At 34.8% G+C, this 19,634-nt stretch overlaps 3 protein-coding genes across 6 annotated transcripts; all 3 read right to left on the bottom strand.

Moving 5' to 3' along the window:
* Window positions 1–1,464: 1,464 nt before the first annotated feature.
* LOC137811415 (xyloglucan-specific galacturonosyltransferase 1-like) lies at window positions 1,465–3,292 on the bottom strand. Its single transcript, XM_068613155.1, has one exon. It carries the CDS (start codon window positions 3,251–3,253, stop codon window positions 1,607–1,609), a length of 1,647 nt encoding a protein of 548 aa, XP_068469256.1. The 5' UTR covers window positions 3,254–3,292; the 3' UTR covers window positions 1,465–1,606.
* A 1,212-nt stretch (window positions 3,293–4,504) lies between these two features.
* LOC137811414 (multiple C2 domain and transmembrane region protein 7-like) lies at window positions 4,505–9,391 on the bottom strand. Its single transcript, XM_068613154.1, has 4 exons — window positions 9,011–9,391; window positions 8,637–8,721; window positions 8,469–8,531; window positions 4,505–7,729 (listed from the first exon to the last, which is right to left on the bottom strand). The coding sequence occupies exon 4, from the start codon at window positions 7,656–7,658 to the stop codon at window positions 4,632–4,634; it is 3,027 nt and encodes a 1,008-aa protein (XP_068469255.1). The 5' UTR covers window positions 7,659–7,729; window positions 8,469–8,531; window positions 8,637–8,721; window positions 9,011–9,391; the 3' UTR covers window positions 4,505–4,631.
* A 3,640-nt stretch (window positions 9,392–13,031) lies between these two features.
* LOC137811413 (probable copper-transporting ATPase HMA5) lies at window positions 13,032–19,244 on the bottom strand. Of its 4 annotated transcripts, none has more exons than XM_068613152.1 (8): window positions 19,106–19,244; window positions 18,650–19,007; window positions 15,037–16,428; window positions 14,882–14,927; window positions 14,673–14,770; window positions 14,384–14,506; window positions 13,826–14,302; window positions 13,032–13,578 (listed from the first exon to the last, which is right to left on the bottom strand). In XM_068613152.1, exons 2-8 carry the CDS (start codon window positions 18,938–18,940, stop codon window positions 13,153–13,155), a joined length of 2,853 nt encoding a protein of 950 aa, XP_068469253.1. In that variant the 5' UTR covers window positions 18,941–19,007; window positions 19,106–19,244; the 3' UTR covers window positions 13,032–13,152. The 4 variants fall into 4 exon arrangements, with proteins under 4 accessions (XP_068469253.1, XP_068469254.1, XP_068469251.1 ...); XM_068613153.1 differs by having other exon boundaries at window positions 13,032–13,569; XM_068613150.1 differs by having other exon boundaries at window positions 14,673–14,927.
* Between the last annotated feature and the right edge of the window lie 390 nt (window positions 19,245–19,634).

Genomic DNA, 19,634 nt, shown 5'->3' with positions numbered 1-19,634 from the left:
ACTAATGAAATTCAATAACAAATTTTAATATATAATATACTGTTTATTAGCAAATGAAGTATATATTTATAATAAATTAAAACTATTTAATTTAAAGGACAAGTAGATAATTAAAATTCTATGAAGACTAAAAAGGTTACATATTTTCATAACTATATGAATTTAAACCTCAGGAATCTGATTTTATTTATGTAAGATTTATAAACCTATTTTCAACTAATTCAGTCATTTCTCTTATTGTTTTAATTATTTTTTTCACGTATACCGAACAAAATATCTAGCTACCCCTCCAACGAGTTATTAGACTCATACCTATTTCAGATCGAACTAAACGTGACTTATAATACCGGGCTGACCATACCTAAATGCGGATATCCCAAACACTACTGAGTACTGTTATCATAATATTGATTTAAAAATTAAACTATCTTATATTAAAATTGTATAAAAACACATTAAAAAACTAAAAAAGTTGCACCCTTTGAATGCAAAAACTTATATTGGATCACAATAATGCAATGGCATATTCTCAATGTTCACACTATCATCTAAGCCAAACATACCCAATAGGGATAAAGATGCGATGGAATATGAGAATCTATTGCATACGACAAAGACAAGAAGTTCATATACTTACAAAAGACGAAGCTAGAAACAACAATTTGTTTTCATGTTCTTATCACTGTTCTTTCCAAGAGCAATTCCACAAGCTGCCTTTCTGTTAAAGAAAATTCATTTGCTACATTTGTGTTCAAAAGTGTGTTCAGAAAATTTGTTTAAATTAGCTTTTAAGATTTTTTTTTAAATGTTTTTTTACATAATAGAAACATATTTAATTATTATTTAAATTTAGAAAGTTAAGATTGAGGTATTATTTTTTCTAATAAATTATGTTACACATCACAAAGTCTCAGTGTAAGAAAATTATCTCCAAAGGTGATATATTGACAACTTATATCAATTTACAATCTTACTTCTTTGTCTAAAATTTCAGTTTTTTTTTTTTTTCATAAAATGACAACAATACACTTTTCTTCATATTATCAATAACAAGTTATATATTAGAATAGATTGTGAAAGTATCATTACTGAATTATCTTTGAAAACCTAAATTCTCAAAACAAATGCTCAGAAAAGAAATTCGTCCAGAAAACACGAGTCATTCCAGAAAGAGAAAAGTTTTTTTTAACACCATTAACCGTAAATAACATAAATTTAATAAACATTTATAATAATATTTTGAATTAAAAAATAAAATAAAAAATGAATAAAATATTAATTTATTGGAATGTGAATGGTATGTTTTCACGGTTGATAGTGTAAACATATCAACACCCTTCTAGAAACTCACATTCTTGGAAATGTTGAGCCATTCAATGTTGTGTTCTTGTGATTACATTTATGACTTGAAAAAACCTTCCTAATGGTAGGGCTCATATGTATAAGCTAAAAAGGAGGAACATATGTTCAAAATTGAGAGAGTTTATTATTGAGGAAAGATGGTTACAAGTATTGTTAGTGAGTAATTGTGAAGTGCAAAAGTAAAAGGAAAAATGAAAACAGTACATAGCATATTCAAAGTGTGAAACAAATAAAGAGTAGAGAGTCATTGCTCTAATGTGCTAACCCTCTGAAGAAGATTATTGATTGTAATGGCAAACGCATCCTGAAACTTGTGAGGCTCAGCGTTGTAATCCCCATATACCAATCCAGGCAACAGTTCATATACAATATATCTCCTCATGTTTTCTCTCTCTCTTAACGAAATGTTGCTCAGTCTCTCCACCACATTCATTTCTTTCACCTCTTTTTTGTCCATTAACACAGAGTACTTATCATGGTCATGGGGCAAGTGCCATGGATATTGGTAATAAGCCGTGAAAGGATCAAAGAGAACAGGGATGCAACCTGATATCAGCGAATCAAAAACAGATTTTCTTGTTGGACTATCTCCTGGGGGCTGAAGGCAAAACTCAGACTCCACAAAAAGTTCTATTACTACCTCAGCCTCATCACACTTCACAGAACTGCAATTCATGAAATGACATTTCCCATTACCTAATGAAGTGCATTGGTTGATTAATGTTGATCTGGTGTTGTCGTCTGCATTAGCCCGTGCTGCTCCAGCAAAACTCACAAGCTTTTTGCGGTTTGATCTCATGATTTTCAGTTGCCAAGAGATTATATCATTGTCTGAATGTGGGTGGAAATTAGTTGGGTGAGGAATTCCAATGTCATTGAGGTGCCAAGGTTGTCTTTCAATCAAGAGCTTAATGGGGTTTTGCAATTTGTCAAGCTCTAACAATCTAGTACCCCAAGGAGACTCATTGCTTCTCCTAAAATCCCACGAAATCTTTCCCAACACAAGCACATGATCCTTACCTGAATTCCTTTTCCACGGTCCTTGTCTCTCAAGCCACTTCACCAATTCCAGACTCAAACTGTCCTTCACATCACTTGACACATTCTTGAAATGCCATCGCAAGATATCCAAACCACCATAGAATGGAACATAGAAGAGCTTTGCAACTGTTTGATCGAAAACCCTGCATGGATGCCTCAAGACATTTGAATGAAATATGAGTTCAAGAGAGTACTGATGAGTCTTGTACCATCCTTTTCCCAGCTTGGCTATTGGCTCACCCAACCCCTCGTTACTCAAATACCTGCAGAAGTCCTGCCATGGAACCATGTCACGGCATTGACCCACCAAGTCCTTGTTAAACTTGGATGGCAAGTCATAAACATATATTCCTTTACCATCACAAGTTGCATAGTTTTTGTTTGACTTTGACCTCCAAGATCTATGGACTTGCAATTGTTCCTCAACGACCTTAACAGCATTTGCAACCCTCTCATCTGTATCATTGATAACTATTCTACCACTAGTAGTAACCAGATGTGGGGTATCTGGAAACTTGACAGGTTCAGTAGTTGCATTACCCTGATCAATTCCAGGAGTAATAATAGGGCTACTATTGTTTGTGGAGGTTGGTATTTCAAAGGAGGGGTGAGTACCTGCAGAGAGACAATAGAGGTTATTGAGCTTCCTTGTGGAAAAGCAAACATGAATGATGTTTCCTGTTATTAAGGTGGAGAAGGAAGACCACATGTAGATAAGGATTATGAGGAAGACTAAAGCAGAAACTCTACTAAGAAAGTTGTAGAGGATTGTAAGGCCAAAGTAAGATTGTTTAGCTTCTAGATTTCTAGATGATGATTTTGGTCTTTTTCTGGATATAGACACTGCCATTTTCTGGGGGAGAACAATGTTAGTATCCCTTACTTCTGGTTTTTATAAAGTAGATGGATAATTAATCATGGTTTGCTCACCCAACATTTTATCATGCAAGCACAAGTTATATATTTTTCCTTGTTTAAATAATAATATGCACGTTGAGATGTTCTTTGCGGTTCAGATGACATATTTTAATGGTTCACATTCATAATGCAATTAGCATTCATCCTCTTCGGAATGGATTCAACATTTAATAACAAAATTATGTGAAAAATATATAAGATTAAGCTAAAGCAAGAAGATGAATGCGTCCATATGTACCCTACCAAATGGTTCTGTATATTCACTTTGTACATTGTGTTGATTTCTGTCTGCATTTTATAATTGTGGTCTATCCAAAACTTAAAAAAGAGGAAGAAAAAAAGTCATTTATTTTGCCCAACTCCTTAAAATATTCCACTCTTTAATTACTTCTCAAATCTGAATTATATAAAACAAAACAAAAAAACCTCACTCCTAACAAGCAAGAGTACCTACAATTGCCACGTTCATATTTTTCAGTCGCTATGCCATTTATCATGCAAGCACGTAGTACTTTTCCCTTGTGTTGACAAAATTGTGCACGTCGAGATGCGCTTTAATTATGTGTTAAGTTTTCGTTGTGTAGTCGTGCTCCCAATATAATACGTTTGAAGAATGGCATCATAGTGGTTGGATTCAAATGAAATTAACGTTCATCATATATTCAAATGTTTGATTTTCTGAAAAGCCAGACATTGTTGTTCTCTCTATATGTACCACTCTTCTCAGCCCGTTTTTTCTTCCTAAAAAACGAAATTAACTAAAATGAAACATGTCTTCAAGATGACAATGTGATAAAAATTGTAGTACTGATATGAATTTCACAAAATCTTTACGGGCTAAGATTTTGATTCATTTTTACTTTAATTACTGTTTCGGTATCACCAATCACCAATATAGTTTCGTTGATGTCAAGTGCAGTTTAAATATATCTTCCTCAGTTAACCCACCGAGACGCCTTTTAAGAACAAAATCAGAGCTCAAAAACTCTAAACTGGACAATACTTTGGATCCAGTAATTGATCCTTCAATGCTATCTTAACGGACTTGAGGTCGAAAGAATTAAAACGAGTCAATGACAAACATTAGAAGAAAGAGAATTCTATAAAAGTCTTACTGATTTGCATGCATCTAAGCAATTCACATACAAATCAGAAGTCCTTTCAGCTTGAGCTTGCAAGGAAATATCAAAATTATAGCGTTATATAATTATATGATGAAAACACATTCAACAATAGCCAGATAAAACAATAAAAAGGAGAAAAACTGGTTTGAAGCATCACTAACACTACGACCACAGTACATAGCAACTCTACAACATGCTGTCTGTTCTTGCAGGGAGGCGTCGGAAGAAGTTGATAGGGACACATGGCAGCCTGTGGCGAAACCTTGGATGCCTCATGATGTAGAAACCTGCCAAACCAGCCACAGCTTGAAAAGGGGTAACGTAGAGAAGCAACGCAGATAGAAGACATAATGTAATGAATAAGGATGTAGCACGTGGGTCTCTCCAGCTTAACAGTGCCTCAATCCTTTCTCCCTGGCTGGCTAAATCCCCAATCACTGTTTGAATCCTTCCAGCCACACTCCTCAAGCGATCATACCTCATTCTCACAAGTTCAGGGTCTCTGCTCGTTGGAAAAGTGTCAAACTCTTCATCCAACTCATCTGGGTGCACTGCCTCAGCTTGTGAGATTCTTGTGTTCATGTGAGGAGGGTACCTTGGTCTATATCTGAAGTTCCACACCCCTATCAAAAACATGTAGATAAAAACAGTGGGCAAGATCAATTCTGGGAAGCATACAAGCATGAGAAACAGCACATGAACCAGCACTGTTGTGATGGGATTTCTCCACATGCAGATTTCACCAAACCACTTCCCAACCGCAAACACACCAGAGAAGACAGTCATCAGTCTGAAGAAATTGGCCTTGCTTCGCCGCATGCTCCAAAGGTGAGAGTCCACATCCGACATGTATTCCACCACTTCCTTGCGAAGTGGTGGCTCTGCTCGGCCTAGTCGTGCTGCCACTATGTTCATTGCTTGGTGGCGTAGCATGTCTAGCTGTGTCACAGAGAAAGGCCTAACATAGTGCATTTTAGGCAGCAGAGGACGTGAGTACAGGTAAAGCATGTTTGCTAAAGAAGTGCATGAAAACCGTATTGCCAAGTGAAGTTCACCCATCTTCTTAACCCCAGTTGGGTGAAGAACCAACAATGGATATGAGTGAGTGTAAATCCTGCCTGTTTCTAAAGTAGAGATGCGAATTCTGACCTTCCCAACTTTCAAGTCCTTCGATGTACCGTTGCCCTTTTCCCCGATCTGGCTGTTGTCGAAGACACCAACCGTAAGAACTGTGGCATGATCAAAAACCTCCCAAGTGTATTGTTCGTTGTATTTTGGACACAGATTGTCAACAATGGTCCTTGTTCTTACCCATTTGTGACCGTATTTTGCTACACAGTATGTGTCAGATGTGCCTCTGCCATCCCTTGTTTTCATCGGGTGGAGTCCTACAGCATTCAGTACTCCAAGTTCTAATACCCCAATTGGTGGCTTCCACAATTGCTTTGCTGTGGGACGGAGATCACTGCTGTAATGAGTAGACTCGTCAAGAACATGATATCCACCATCTAAACATAACCGGAGCTGAATTCTGCTTGAGAACTTTTCCTTCTTCAACTGATCCACATCTATAGCAACTGGCTTTTCCAAGTTGAACCATCGAGAATGAATGATTCTATCATCCGCACGCCTCTCCACAGAGTTCAGTGGTATGATGATCCTCCCAATGATCTCATCTTTCCCAGGACCAACCCGATCTTCAACTGAAATGATTAAATGGTCTTCAAAAGGTTCAGCAGCAACAAATAAAAGATCCTCATTCCAGAGTGCACTCAGTGTTCGTGCAGGAACTGTCTTTGTTTTCAGCACTTGGTTTCCTATCTGCACCTTGGCATACACATCTGGGAAACGGTTTTTCTCTGTAGGAACCAAGTCTTGTGCCTCCACAATATTGACGCGCACGTACCATAACCTTGGTGCATGATACACCTTTGAACGCATCACTGCAGAGATAGCATGTGTGCTGTCAACAGGGGTGGCTGCATCTGAATGCCATGCATCAGAAAAAGCCTCATCTGCTTGAGTACCAATCCATACAGCAAGCATCAACTCACCTTTAATCTTCTCCCCTTTCTTGTCCTCAAGACGGTACCACTCCGGAGCCAAAGGGCTATCTGGTGGGACTCTCAAAGGAACCTCATTGATGTCAAACCTCACAATGCCAACGAAATCATCTTTGATGAGATCCTTGTCCTTTATCACAACATCTAGTATGGATGCTTGCATCCTCTCCTTTGAGAAGGCAAACACCTGATTCCATTCAGGACTCTGATTCTTATCAAAGTGTCTGGTAATACCTTTGTAATTTCCAATTCTCACTTCAACAAATGGATCAAGACTCCCAGTAATATCCATAGTAGGAAGCTCACGAGCCTTCACAACCCTCACATACAGAAAATACATCCTTTCTACAAGATCGTATGTACTATCTGTTTTGTCTTTGTGAATAACACGACCACCAACAACTCTTCCCCCGCCAAGATATGGACTTGTTTCTTTAAGTGCAAAATCAACTGGTTGTCCTGATGTAGCTGTGCGTACTAGCTTCATGGGTTGTGGTTCAGACTTCATTTCATCAGCTTCATACTTTGTTACATAATGAGTATCTGCAAAGCCAGTTGAATGCTGCTGGTGCTGGTTCAGGTGATGCTTTGTGTTGGGAAGATGATGAAATGTGTGCCTTGACTCAACATTTTCATTTGGAAAACTGTTTGCCATTGCGCTTGCAGGTGCTCGAACCTCTGCATGTGTTGAGCTAGGATTATTAGTTGGCATGTAATCAACAACAGGAGTTGGAACAGATGATTTTATGGTTGGGTCATCAGTGATGTAAACTTTAAGACCAATCTCTCCTCTTACACGAGAGAAAATACCACGCTTTTCCAATGGATAGTGTAAGACAACTGCATCAGAGTAAGGAACAAAAGAAGTCCCAGTAAGGCTAACTTTGCCAAGAAATGAAGTGGAGTTAGTAGCCTTTGAATGGCTGAGGACATAGACCTCAAGTGAGAGATAGTGAAGATTAGAAGGGTCAGATATATTGAAGTAGAAGCTCTCATTCCAAACAGGGCTAAGATCCTTTTCTTTGATGGTCGAACGGTACTTCTGGCCATCAAAATAAAGTTCCACAAAGGCATTGGACGAACCTAGTCCATCTTTAGGTAATAGATTGTGAGCACTAATCACATCTACGCCTAACTTGAAGTTGTTCATAATTTAACGTGTGGTCTGGTTTCTATTTCCAAATGAGATTTTAGTAAGAACTAAGAGATCACTGTAGATACCTACAAAGAGAGGAACAAATGAGTCATGACAAAACAACTGCAATTTCAACGAGGAAATATAGCTCCTTAACTATACGAGTACAAATCTCACAAGATTCTCTAGATGTTTGTTTATTTAAATATTCTGCATTTACATGCATAAAAAGAAACATCTAAATATGCTATATTTATATTTAACCTCGGTTCAGACAGGTATTGAATGTGGCAAATTCTATACAAATACAGGGTTAAGCATGCATCCATGCAACGAAGGAGATTATAATAGTGATGAACAACAAGCCACAAGAATGGACCCTTTTATAATGATCAACATAATTAATTAGATTTAAGTATAAAAATTGGATATATTTATCATAACGCCAAAGATTTGTGAAAGCGCAGCTATAGTCCTCTTATAAACCACCATTTTGTGAGATGTACAAGAAAAGAACAAGTCATTCTGAAAACAAATACCTCAGTCATGTTGGGGAAAATTTGCAGGAAACAAAAAGAGAATAAATAGACTAAAAGTGAATAAACATATTTTCTCAATTAAAAACCATGTAGCACCACTAACCCAATGTCTTCATTTTACATGAAACTTGATTTGCCGTGGCAAAGTAAAAAATGTGTTAGTTACACAGAAAACACAGTCCAGCTAAAAGAAGAAGTAGGAACATTTAAATAAGGTACAGAGCTTGCATCAAGAGATGTACGCACTGAATGTTATGATGCAAGATAGTTATAACTGATACATCACCTTGGAGAGAAGATTTGAAAGGGGTCTAAACGAGCAACAAGTTCAGGAAGATCATTGCTTGTCCTGTTCAGTGATCAATGAATGAATAAAAGTAGAGTTTGTGACTACCAAAATATAAACAAACAGAAGGGTTGGCAAAAGAAAAAGCAAAATGGGGTCAACACTTACCTCTTCATAGATCGAGCTCGATCATGTGCAAAACCCCTCGTGGAACTATTTTTGTACACGCATCTAAAGAAATCAGCATGTGGCACTGGATTTTTTGCAGCTCCAAGTTAGTGATCCATTAAACACGGAGCATACACATGAGCTTTGCGTAGGTGAATGGACTCAACTCACAGATTTAAAAGATTATAAAAAATAAATAAAAAACTTGACTTAACAACATCATCATGCACGATGCAGATAAAAAATGAAGGGTCTCTGATAACAGTGACTGATAAAAAAAAGTAATGAGAAAAAGCAGTGTGCTTTAGCTATGGTCTATGTAGTAGTGGAGAGAGCTTAAACCAGTAGCTGAGTTATGATGAAGTGAAGAATACCTCGTTTATTGAAGACACAACACGACAGTATGTGGCAGAGACAAGGAGGAAGCAACAAAAAAAAGGGTGTTTGAGTGAGAGAGGAGGAGGGAAAGGAAAAGAAGTGGTTGTGCTCAGTGTCAATTGTTCAAAGGTGAGCTTAGAAATGGAATGTGTGACCACAATGGCAGTGGCAACTGTGGTAGTGAGTTCAGAGAGGTGAATGCCAACAACACGCAGAGACATGCACTGTCCCTCGTGCTTCAGTTCTGACTCCTCCTTTTTGTTTTATTTTTCTACTTTCCTAACTTTTGCTTCTCTGCTAATCTAATGCTACTGTTATGCTACCATGCACCCAACTTCATCTATGTATCAGTTCTGATATGCTGCCAGTTTCGTACTACTGTAACATTTCTTTTCTATGAATTTATATTAGCTTATCCACTTCCAAACAATTTCGAAAAAGAAAATATTTCTTTTACAAACACTTGTCACACAAAAAGATATCACAATGCAAATTGCTTCATATCTTCAAATAGGATTCATATTGCAATAAATAAATACTAGTTATTTCTTAATTTAGTATAGGATTTTCAACCTATAACACTCTGTAAAAGTAATAATACCAGTAATTTGATTTTGCTACAATTAATGACAATTAAATGTAAAAAGTAAAAATAATATAATTTTCATTAGTATTCTCTTTTATAAAATAATTTTGTCCAATGCACAAATAAATACTAAATCTTTACACATATCTAGGAGTCAAACCTTTATTAACTGGTGGCATTGGGAGACTCTCCATTTCAGACCAATAAACATAATCGGTTAATCATGATATTTAATACGTCGAGTGTAATATAATCAAAGTTTTTTTTTTTTTTTAATAAGTTAACCAAAAGATAGAGATTTATTAGAAGTAGTTAGTGACATATTGTTTACTACAATAAAGTTTTTGCTTGTGAAGTCATTAACCAAAAGAAAATGACTTTTTCTTTTTACTGCTGCTACTATTCGTAGTAGTATGTTTTCATTGTAAGTTTTAATAAAAAAGCGTATGTTCTTTATTTTTGTAAACATTTTTCATTTTCTACAAAAACCACATTTTTATTATAAGATATCTATTAACGGATTCCTGAAAATATATAAAATTAGTTTGATAATAATTTTATTTTTCAGAGCATGATGTGGATTGAAATATGTTAATGGGAGCTTTAATTGCAGCATGGGCTGAACCTTTCAATTTGGGCTAAAGTCATGGGCTTTATTTACTTTATAGTGCCATTAATGCCACACCCTTTATTTTAATTTATATCTTTCTTCTCCAAACTTTGAGAGTATGGGCTTTTCTTCCAAGAAGCATGGCATGAGTGTGTTCAACCAACTACTACATTAATTCCAAAGATTCGTGAGAAGTCGGAAACTATTTGGCCCCTCCCCAATTCATGTGCACACTCACTTTAAATATAGTCTTAGTTTTTGTCTCCTATTTATCATCGTCCTCTACCCTACAAAAGTTGCCCATTGTTTGTCAAAGTAAATTCACACTTAATGCGTGTTTGGATAAAGAATTCCCCATGTACAGAATCACGTTTGAATAGCTAGGAACCCTACATTCACGAAAGATTCACATCTGATGCCAGAGTACATAAATTCAAACACGCCATAGTCACGACCACATCTGTAAGCAAAAGTAAAATATGTGCTTCATTTAAGTCACAAATAAGTTGAAAAAATAATACATTATTCAGTAACTTCATCTTTTGAAGAGAAGAATATAATGTGATAATCCTTCAAGTATTCAAATTGTTGTTTGAGATGAGTAAAAACTCGAAAAATGAAGGTTGTGAATCATAATGAGTAGTGGATGGTAATACCGTTTTAGAAATTGAAAGAACAATATCACTAACATATGTAGATACAATGATATCATTATAAAAAAAATAGAAGGAATCAAATGTTTAAACGGATTATGTGTGTCCATATTGGTATTAGTGTTATCCTTAAAAAAAAAGAAAATGATTTTCATAAAAAATAACATATTGTGTCACAAAAATATTCATTTGATTCATATAAAAAAGAGTAAAACATTTTACCCCTTTGTAACTGAGAAAAATACATTTTCTACCTCTAAACCAAGCTTGTCCTTTACCCCCATTTTGTAACCATTTTTTTTATATGAGACAAATCTTGTATCACCTTATAAACAATTTGATATGGTGATTTATTATGTAAAAGAAGAATAAGAATTATATTGATTAAATTAGCACGAGTGTTTGACAACATATGACAAAAAACAAAGAGGTAATTGAAATTGAAAAATCAGTACATGAGCGACATTCAAAATATGTTGATGTTTGCATTCAACAACACTATTCTGACGTGGAGTTTCCACACAACTAGTTTGATGAACAATATCTTTTCTATTAAAAAATCAGTCATAAAGAACCTTGGACCATTATCGCTTCTTAATACTTTCAAATGAGTACTAAACGGACTTTCAATCATGTTGATAAAATTTTGTAAATATGTACATGGTTCAACTTTAGTTTTCATTAAACAAATCCATGTATATCGAGTAAAATAATTTACAAGAGTTAAAAAATATTTATACCCTTCAATAGAAATATGATTCAAATGACCTCATATATTAGCGTGAAACAAATAAAAAAATAGTTGATTTAGTAAAACTAGCAGGAAAAGGTAGTCACTTTTGTTTAGCAAAATGACATATATCACAAGGATCAACACAACCTATGGAAATATTTGAGTAATATGAAGACAATTTTCAACATATCATGAGTAAAATATCCCATTCTAAAATATCAAAGTTTTTTATTGTAGCATGTATGATTTGTGCCCCTCTGTCTAATACCCAATTACTAGAAAACTTTCCTGATTTGGCTGAATTGATTTGAGATGTATTGATATGATTCAAAGCATGAGTTTTGAGAAGATGATTGTTGGATCAAAGCCAATAAATTGTTGTACTGTTCTTGAGAAATTTGAATGTTATAATTGGTTGGATTAACCTCGAAAGGAGTATTATCTTCTTGAGCATTAACGAATGCAACCATATTAGCATATTTTGTTGCTCCTTGCTTGAATTTGTAACCCGGTGAAAAACTATGTTTATGATAACATGTGTCCACTGTATGATTAATTCTAACATAATACGTACAAAAATGGGAATTTTTTCCCCTTCCATCTCGTCCAGTCAAAATGTGACCTCTGCCTCTACCATGTCTTCCATTTGAAACTTCCACTATATTCATCAAAACATTGTCAGTTTCATTATTGTTAGTGAGGAGTGGTGGCGGAAGACTTTCGTCAACAAATCGCAGCTTATCAGGAATGTTTGTACAGATCGTGTCCATTCATAATAATTGTTCTCGTTTAATAGGAAAGAAATGAGAACCATGCTATATTTTCATTAGTGCTAAAATAGTATGGATTGGAGGAATTAGTGAGGTAGTTTAGGGTTTGACTTGCCACAATGAAAGAATAAGGAGAAGAGAAACCAAAGAGATGACCTAGAGCTCCTAAAAGATTTGGGAAGTGAAACTTTAAGTCTAACTCAATCTTACAAAATTGCGACTCATAAAAGTAAGATTTGCACTCACTTATAATATTTATCTATCTAGTTCATCCATTACCAGAATATAAAAGAGGACTATTTATCATATGCGTTTCTCAAAATCTAATGAATTATTTAATTTAACTAGTCTTTTATAAGTGATTTTTTAATTTATATTTTTTTTTAAATTTCAAAAATATAATTTTAAATTTTTTAAATTAAGTTTGAAAACTTTTAAATTTTATTATTTCAAAAAATGATTTTTTAAGTATTTTTTCATGGATGAATTGAATATCATCCAATAATAGTTAATGAATAAATTGAATTCAACTTTCATTATATTAATCAAATTGAATCAATTTTTTTACTAAATTTACTACTGGATCAAAATAGATTGACAGAGTAGTTTATCCCATTAATTATAATTGAAAAAAATATCACCCTTAATAAACATTAAACAAAAGATGTACAAGTACTTTTAACATTAAAAATTTAGTGTCAGTTTCTACATATTTGTAAATACATATCTAGTTTGATTAGGTGTTTTATTTACAGCCCCAACAAAGAAATGAGAGATTTGGAATGATTATTCAATCTTGACACCATTGATCTCCATGTTGTTTAGCTTGGTAGGTCTCTTGTAATTCTTTAACAAAAGGGATGAGCAAACCACACTGATAGAAGAGGCAGCCATTGCAGCTCCAGCAATCCATGGTGGTAAGCGAAATCTAGTGGGGGAGTAAAGAATGCCTGCAGCAATTGGAATGGCTAGGACATTGTAACCCAAAGCCCAAAAGTAGTTTAGACGTATACGAGAGAAGGTTTTGTTTGAAAGGTCAATGGCAATTATTATATCCTCCAAGTTGCTCTTCATCAGAACAATGTCTGCAGCCTCAATTGCTATGTCTGTGCCTGCACCTATTGCCATTCCAACATCAGCTGCCACAAGTGCTGGTGAGTCGTTGATGCCATCTCCCACCATCGCCACCGTGTACCCAGAAGCCTGTCTCAACTTCTCCAATTAATTAATCACATCCATATTTTAATCAATAAATTTTTAGTTCATAGCAACTTGTGATTGAATAGGTCTACGATTTTTTCACAGTTAATGCATTCACAGTTATATCCTGTTCAAAAGTTGGGTAAAGGTTGTATAATATTATATGGATTAGATGATGTTTTTGTTATAGCGAATTTACGTCAAAAAAATTAGAAGGATGTTTAATTATGCATTGTTTGGGGCAGTGATTTTGTTATACCTGCAGTTCTTTTATTTTAGTTGCTTTAGTCTCGGGTTGAGCCTCTGCTATGGCAGTTTCAATACCGGCTTGTCTGGCTATGGAATTGGCAGTACCCCAGTTATCACCTGTCACCATGATGCTCTTAATTTTCATGGAATTAAGAATGGAAATAACTTCATTGGCGCCAGGTTTCAATGGATCAGATACAGCCAAAACTCCAGCGACTTCTCCATCCAAGGATACTAAAATCCCAGTTTGAGCCAGGCTTTCAGCTTCTGCTAGTATTTCTTCAGCGTCTGCTGAAATGGTTATGTTATGATCCAGCATCATCTTTTTATTTCCAACCAATATTTCCTTGTTTAGGACAATGGCCTTTACTCCATGGCCTGAAACAGAAACAAAGTTGTGTGCTTCTGGCCAGGAATGATGTTGTTCTTCTGTGGTCTTTTTGGCGTGCTCAACTATGGCCTTAGCTATTGGATGTTCGCTATTCACCTAATTAAGATATAACTTTAAATACTATTTTTAAATATAATTTCAGATTCAAGTAGTTATGGTAAATGGAATAAGACTTGCCTCAGCTGCAGCAGTAAATTCATAGAAGTTTTCAATTGACATATTTTTGAAGAGTTTTGTAGTGACAACCACTGGCTTCCCAACTGTGAGTGTTCCTGTCTTGTCAAACACAATGCAATTCACCTGCAATATTGCAAGTTGTGATTGTGAATTTTACATCAACATAAATGCTACAAAACTTACTCTTTACTGAGAGAGACTGTGGAACCCACATAATATCACCCCACAACAAAGAGTGTACCTATAGAATTTCTGTATTGTTAATGTCAAGGTCACACTACTCACTTACCTTGTTTGCACTTTCTAATGCTTTCCCCCCTTTGATCAACACACCTTGTGTTGCACCAACTCCAGTACCAACCATAACAGCCGTAGGAGTGGCTAGACCTAGAGCACAAGGGCAGGCAATGACCATGACCGAAATCCCAAACTGAAGTGCAAGCTCAAAGTCGTTCATGGAGGATGGTATCCAAGATTTCGGGTATGCATGTAACTTACCAGCTAGAAACCAGGAGAACCATGTTGAAAGAGAAAGCACAATGACCTGCAAAAAAAAGGGAACTGGTGAGCATAGATGAATTTCCTCTGACTGACTCCATCAGTAAAAACTAAAAAAGATAAAAATCAGTAAATGTAGTTAGTGCTAAGTTTACCAGAGGAACAAAATATTTAGAAATATGATCTGCAAATTTTTGAACAGGAGCTTTAGCCATCTGGGCTGACTCAACAAGTTGAACAATCTGGGAGAGAGCACTCTCTGATCCAACCCTTGTCACCTTAACATGCATAACCCCACTCTCATTCATAGTGCCTCCAATCACCATATCACCCATCCTCTTTGCTACAGGCCTTGCCTCTCCGGTTATCATGCTCTCATTTACATGACTCTCTCCCCATATGACAAAGCCATCCGATGCTACTTTTGAACCAGGAACAACCTTGATCACATCGTCCTTTTGTATCAACCGACTATCAATTTGTTTTTCACTAACAACATTCCCCTCGTCATCTTGAGTTAACAAGGTCGCTGTCTCAGGTGTCAAGTTCATAAGCTTTGCAATGGCCTGAGATGTCTTCCCCTTTGCTAACACTTCCAAATACTTCCCCAACAGAATAAAAGAAATAAGCATAGAGCTGGTCTCAAAGAAATCGCTTCCTTTCAAATGCCGAGAGAAAACAGCTCTTTCCACAACATAGAGAGAATAGAAATATGCTGCATTTGTCCCTAATGCTATCAACACATCCATGTTAGCAGAACCTTTCCGCAATGCTTTATATGCCCCAACATAGAACCGTCTCCCTATGATAAACTGCACAGGGGTAGCAAAATTACACCTCAAGAGAAGTCCAATGCTCAACATGTTGACAACTTTGATATCCAAAACACGTTTAACTCCCGGTATATACATGAGGACCATGGATGTCAAGAAAACAGGAATGGTAAAAGCCAAACTCCATATGAAAAGCTTGAAGCACCGGTTAATTTCCTGCTGTCTAAGTGCTTCTCTTCCTTCATCATTTGGAAATATGACCGCTTTAAAACACCCTGATCCAGTGGATTCTATGACTTCTATGAAGGTTCTTGGTCCTGTCCTGTGTGGTTTATAAGTTATGGCAATTTTGTTAATGTCCGGATATATGTCTATAGTTTCAACACCAGGGAGTGCATGCAGAGAGCGCTCAATAGCGCTAAGGGATTGGTCGTTTTTTATTCCATCAATTTTAAACTCAATCTTGCTCATGTGTTCCCCTGTGCTTATTAGTATGGCTTCGAACCCGGTGTCTTGTATGGCTTCCATTAGGTGGTTGTGGGTGAGGATATTGGGGTCATAGTAGACTTCTGCTTCTTCTGTTGCTAGGGCCACTCCTGCCTTATGCACCCCATAAAGGGATTGTAGAGCTGATTCAATAGTGGTGGAGCAAGAAGTACAAGTCATGCCTCGTATGTGTATGCGGCATATTTGTGTTGAGGTGTAGTTCGACTCTTCTTCAATAACTTTGGCTTCAAATCCAGCATCTTCAATGGCCTCGCGTATCCTCTCCTCCTGTGTTAAATATAATGATATAATTGAAACACATTTTTATCCAACTAATGATATAATGATAACAAAAGTAGAGTAGTATATACAACTCTAAGAATTATCAAACTATCATTGTATTGTATAGTAGAGAAATTAATTGAACTTTAGATGTTTCATACAGAATAAAACTATATGATATCCAAATTTTATATTTATTAATCACCAATAAAAGATTTTTTTATTATTAAATTGATTTGAGTTTTTAAAACTCAAAACTTAAAATTATATATATGTTTAAATTTTTTTAATTTATATTATAAATATGTATTGGTTAAATTAATCTTCTCTTAGGTATTTGTTTATTTACATTTATGAGTTGTGTATAATGTATGAATATAAAAAGAGTGATTGAATTGGTATAAAATAGTTATTTATAATTAAATAAGAATATAAAATTGTTTTACCATCTCCCTACATCAACAGTTAAATTCCTTACATATGCTAAAGTTTATAAGATTAGATAGTAGTGTTATATTGTTAGAAGAAGATCTGGTAGAAGAGATTTATGTTGAGTGGGATATACAAATGAAAATGGCTACAGGAAGAAAGTGGAGCACATCATAAAAAGTGGTAATAGGACAACCATTAATTCGAATCAGCCGAGGAAAATTTCGGGAGGTATATGTGGCCTAATCATCGACTTTTAAAACGGAAAAAGAAAGCATATACGTGCACAAGCTGGGCAGCATTATTTAAAATAACATTAATAAACTATAAACTTCACAACAAAATTTATGGGAGATAAAAAAAATAAGTAATTTTTTTTATTAAAAAATATTGAAAACAATATGAAAAGTTATGAAGAGGTAAAAAATCATTTAAGTGAATCTAAAATGATGCTCTATTTTTAGGGTTGTTCACGGGAGAGACTAAAAAAAGGCATCTCTATTGTATGGAAGAACGTGATTGGTCTATCAGTGATTTCATTTTCATGAGAAAAACGAAACTGGAAAAACAAGCAAACGAAACAGTCACTCATGATCTTATCGCACCACCTTTGCATACGTACGAATATATTATATGTTATCATCCAACTATTGCTTACAAAAATACATAAAATACATGTATATACAATAACAATAGCACTGAGTCTCAACTTAGAAATTCTGACACGCAACTACCAAGTTTCAACCATGCTAGAATTATGATATTTTGGCACTTCTATTTTCTTTTATATTCAAATTATAATTTTATAAATTACTATTTTATTACAACATTCTATTTATTTTTATTGTTATAATTTTAATATAATATTTTTTTTATATGAATAGCAATGAATGTAGATAAAAGATATCCTGACTCTTATCCGTAGTTATATATATGCTTTATTCTTTATAAAATGACCGTATTTGACTTAGTATGATGAAAATAAAGATAAAAAAAATGGTTAATATATGCAATATGTGCGTCATATCATATTCTTGCAATAGAGCCTTTATAAATTACAACAGTGAAATGTCACAAAAAAAACATTGAAAGGTTTAAACATAATTATTGAGTCTTTAGCAAATGATAACTCGATCGATTTAATTAATTAGACAAATTTTCGGCACTTTCGAGATCTTTGATCCCTTACTCACCTTTTGACCATCCACTTACTTTCGAAACACGATCATTTGCCATGATTATAATATTTTAGACGTTAATCACTAACAATGATTGAAGAGATTAAGAATAGAAAATTTAGAGAAATTTCACCTAAGATCAATTGCCAATAATTATATCATGAACGTAGGATTAAAATTTACTTAAATAATCCCATAAACACTAACTAATTGATGTCGAAGGGTCATTTTAAATTAAATAAAACTTCTTGCTAAACATGTACTTTCGGTCCACAATCTGCTAACTTGAATCAGAATGTTATTTATGCATATGCCGCCTCTTCAATTTCGTTAACTGACCTAAACAACTATTATAATTAATTTATAATAGCACATTTAATTTTACAGAAAATAATTTAGTTTAGAAAGTAGGAACAGAATCTTGTGAGTAGAATTATTTATCGTGCTGCATAAAAACTTTTGAGATTTTCTTCAACAACTCAGAAAACTAAGCAATTTTGATGTAAAGAGAAAGATGAATGTGTTGAAAAGGGAATAAGAAATAGTTAAAGTAGGAAAAGCAGAGCAAGAAATGATGAGAATATTGAAGTAAAGTTTATGGAGAGATGTTGGAGACTCACGTTAACCATTGAGTGGAAGTAAAGAACCTGAGCCTTGTGATTCAAGACATCAACAACGGCCTCTCGGATTCCCGGTAAGCGTTTGATGGTTTTCTCAATGGATCCGGCGCACGCAGCACACGTCATTCCCATAACGCTGAACACAACCACTTTGCTCTCGGATCCTTCCAGTTCCGCCACCGACTTTCCGGCTTCCATCCGCTTCGGCGAAGGATAGTGCGGCTGAGGCCACAAAGTTCCACACCACTGCAAACTACTCCTCCGCTCCCAACCCTCGTGCTTCTTACCCATTTCACTCTCTGCTACTTTCTTCTTCACAATCAACCGCTTCCACCATATTTATAGAGCTCAAACATGCCTCAACATCATTTAAACAAATAATAAATAGGTAGTGCTTCGAAATAAGATAAAATAAAATAACAGCAAGTAGATCTTAACAGAAAAATCAATTCCTACCAAATGATATTCCTTTTTCTCTGTAGAATCCAACAAGGGAAATGTTATGACATGACTCCTACCATATGCAGTTCAAATTTACTTAATGGGTGTAAAAAGGTTAGAATATTTTTATAAGAGAATTATTAATATTACAAAAAGAAATTACACCAAAATAAATTTTGTTCCAAACAAAATCGCAGACGATCTTAAATTCAAAATATTCAATGCGGTCAAAAGGTCAAAACAAACAAGTGTTCTTAATCTAATGTGTAATTATTTTTTTTTCTTTATATATCATTTAATATATATAAATTTTCTATATCTAACCTTCTTATTGGCCTGATTTAATAATAAATAATATTTTTTATCTCCATAATTCGAAAATCTCTATACCATTAATTACGCACATCGATTTATTTTTAGAGTTGAACTAGTTCTATAATACTACATTTCTTGATAATTACTTTCAAATTTTCAACAATTAAAAGAATACACGCTTGTTAGTCATTTACTTTCGTAGCATTCATCACTATAATGGATCAATTCT

The sequence above is a fragment of the Phaseolus vulgaris genome, chromosome 2, assembly GCF_000499845.2.
Source record: "Phaseolus vulgaris cultivar G19833 chromosome 2, P. vulgaris v2.0, whole genome shotgun sequence".
In the NCBI taxonomy this organism is placed as follows: domain Eukaryota; kingdom Viridiplantae; phylum Streptophyta; class Magnoliopsida; order Fabales; family Fabaceae; genus Phaseolus; species Phaseolus vulgaris.
Note: the sequence above shows the minus strand (reverse complement) of the source record. Positions and strands in the feature narration are given on the sequence as shown.

Bases quoted from the DNA above. Each gene is read 5' to 3' on its own strand.
- LOC137811413 (XM_068613150.1), bottom strand. From the start codon at position 18,940: ATGGGTAAGAAGCACGAGGGTTGGGAGCGGAGGAGTAGTTTGCAGTGG. The intron at 14,928-15,036 runs GTAAACTTAGCA...TTTTTTTTGCAG, and splicing joins CTAAATATTTTGTTCCTCTG to GTCATTGTGCTTTCTCTTTC. The intron at 14,303-14,383 runs GCAAGTCTTATT...TATCTTAATTAG, and splicing joins AATTTACTGCTGCAGCTGAG to GTGAATAGCGAACATCCAAT.
- LOC137811414 (XM_068613154.1), bottom strand. From the start codon at position 7,658: ATGAACAACTTCAAGTTAGGCGTAGATGTGATTAGTGCTCACAATCTA.
- LOC137811415 (XM_068613155.1), bottom strand. From the start codon at position 3,253: ATGGCAGTGTCTATATCCAGAAAAAGACCAAAATCATCATCTAGAAAT.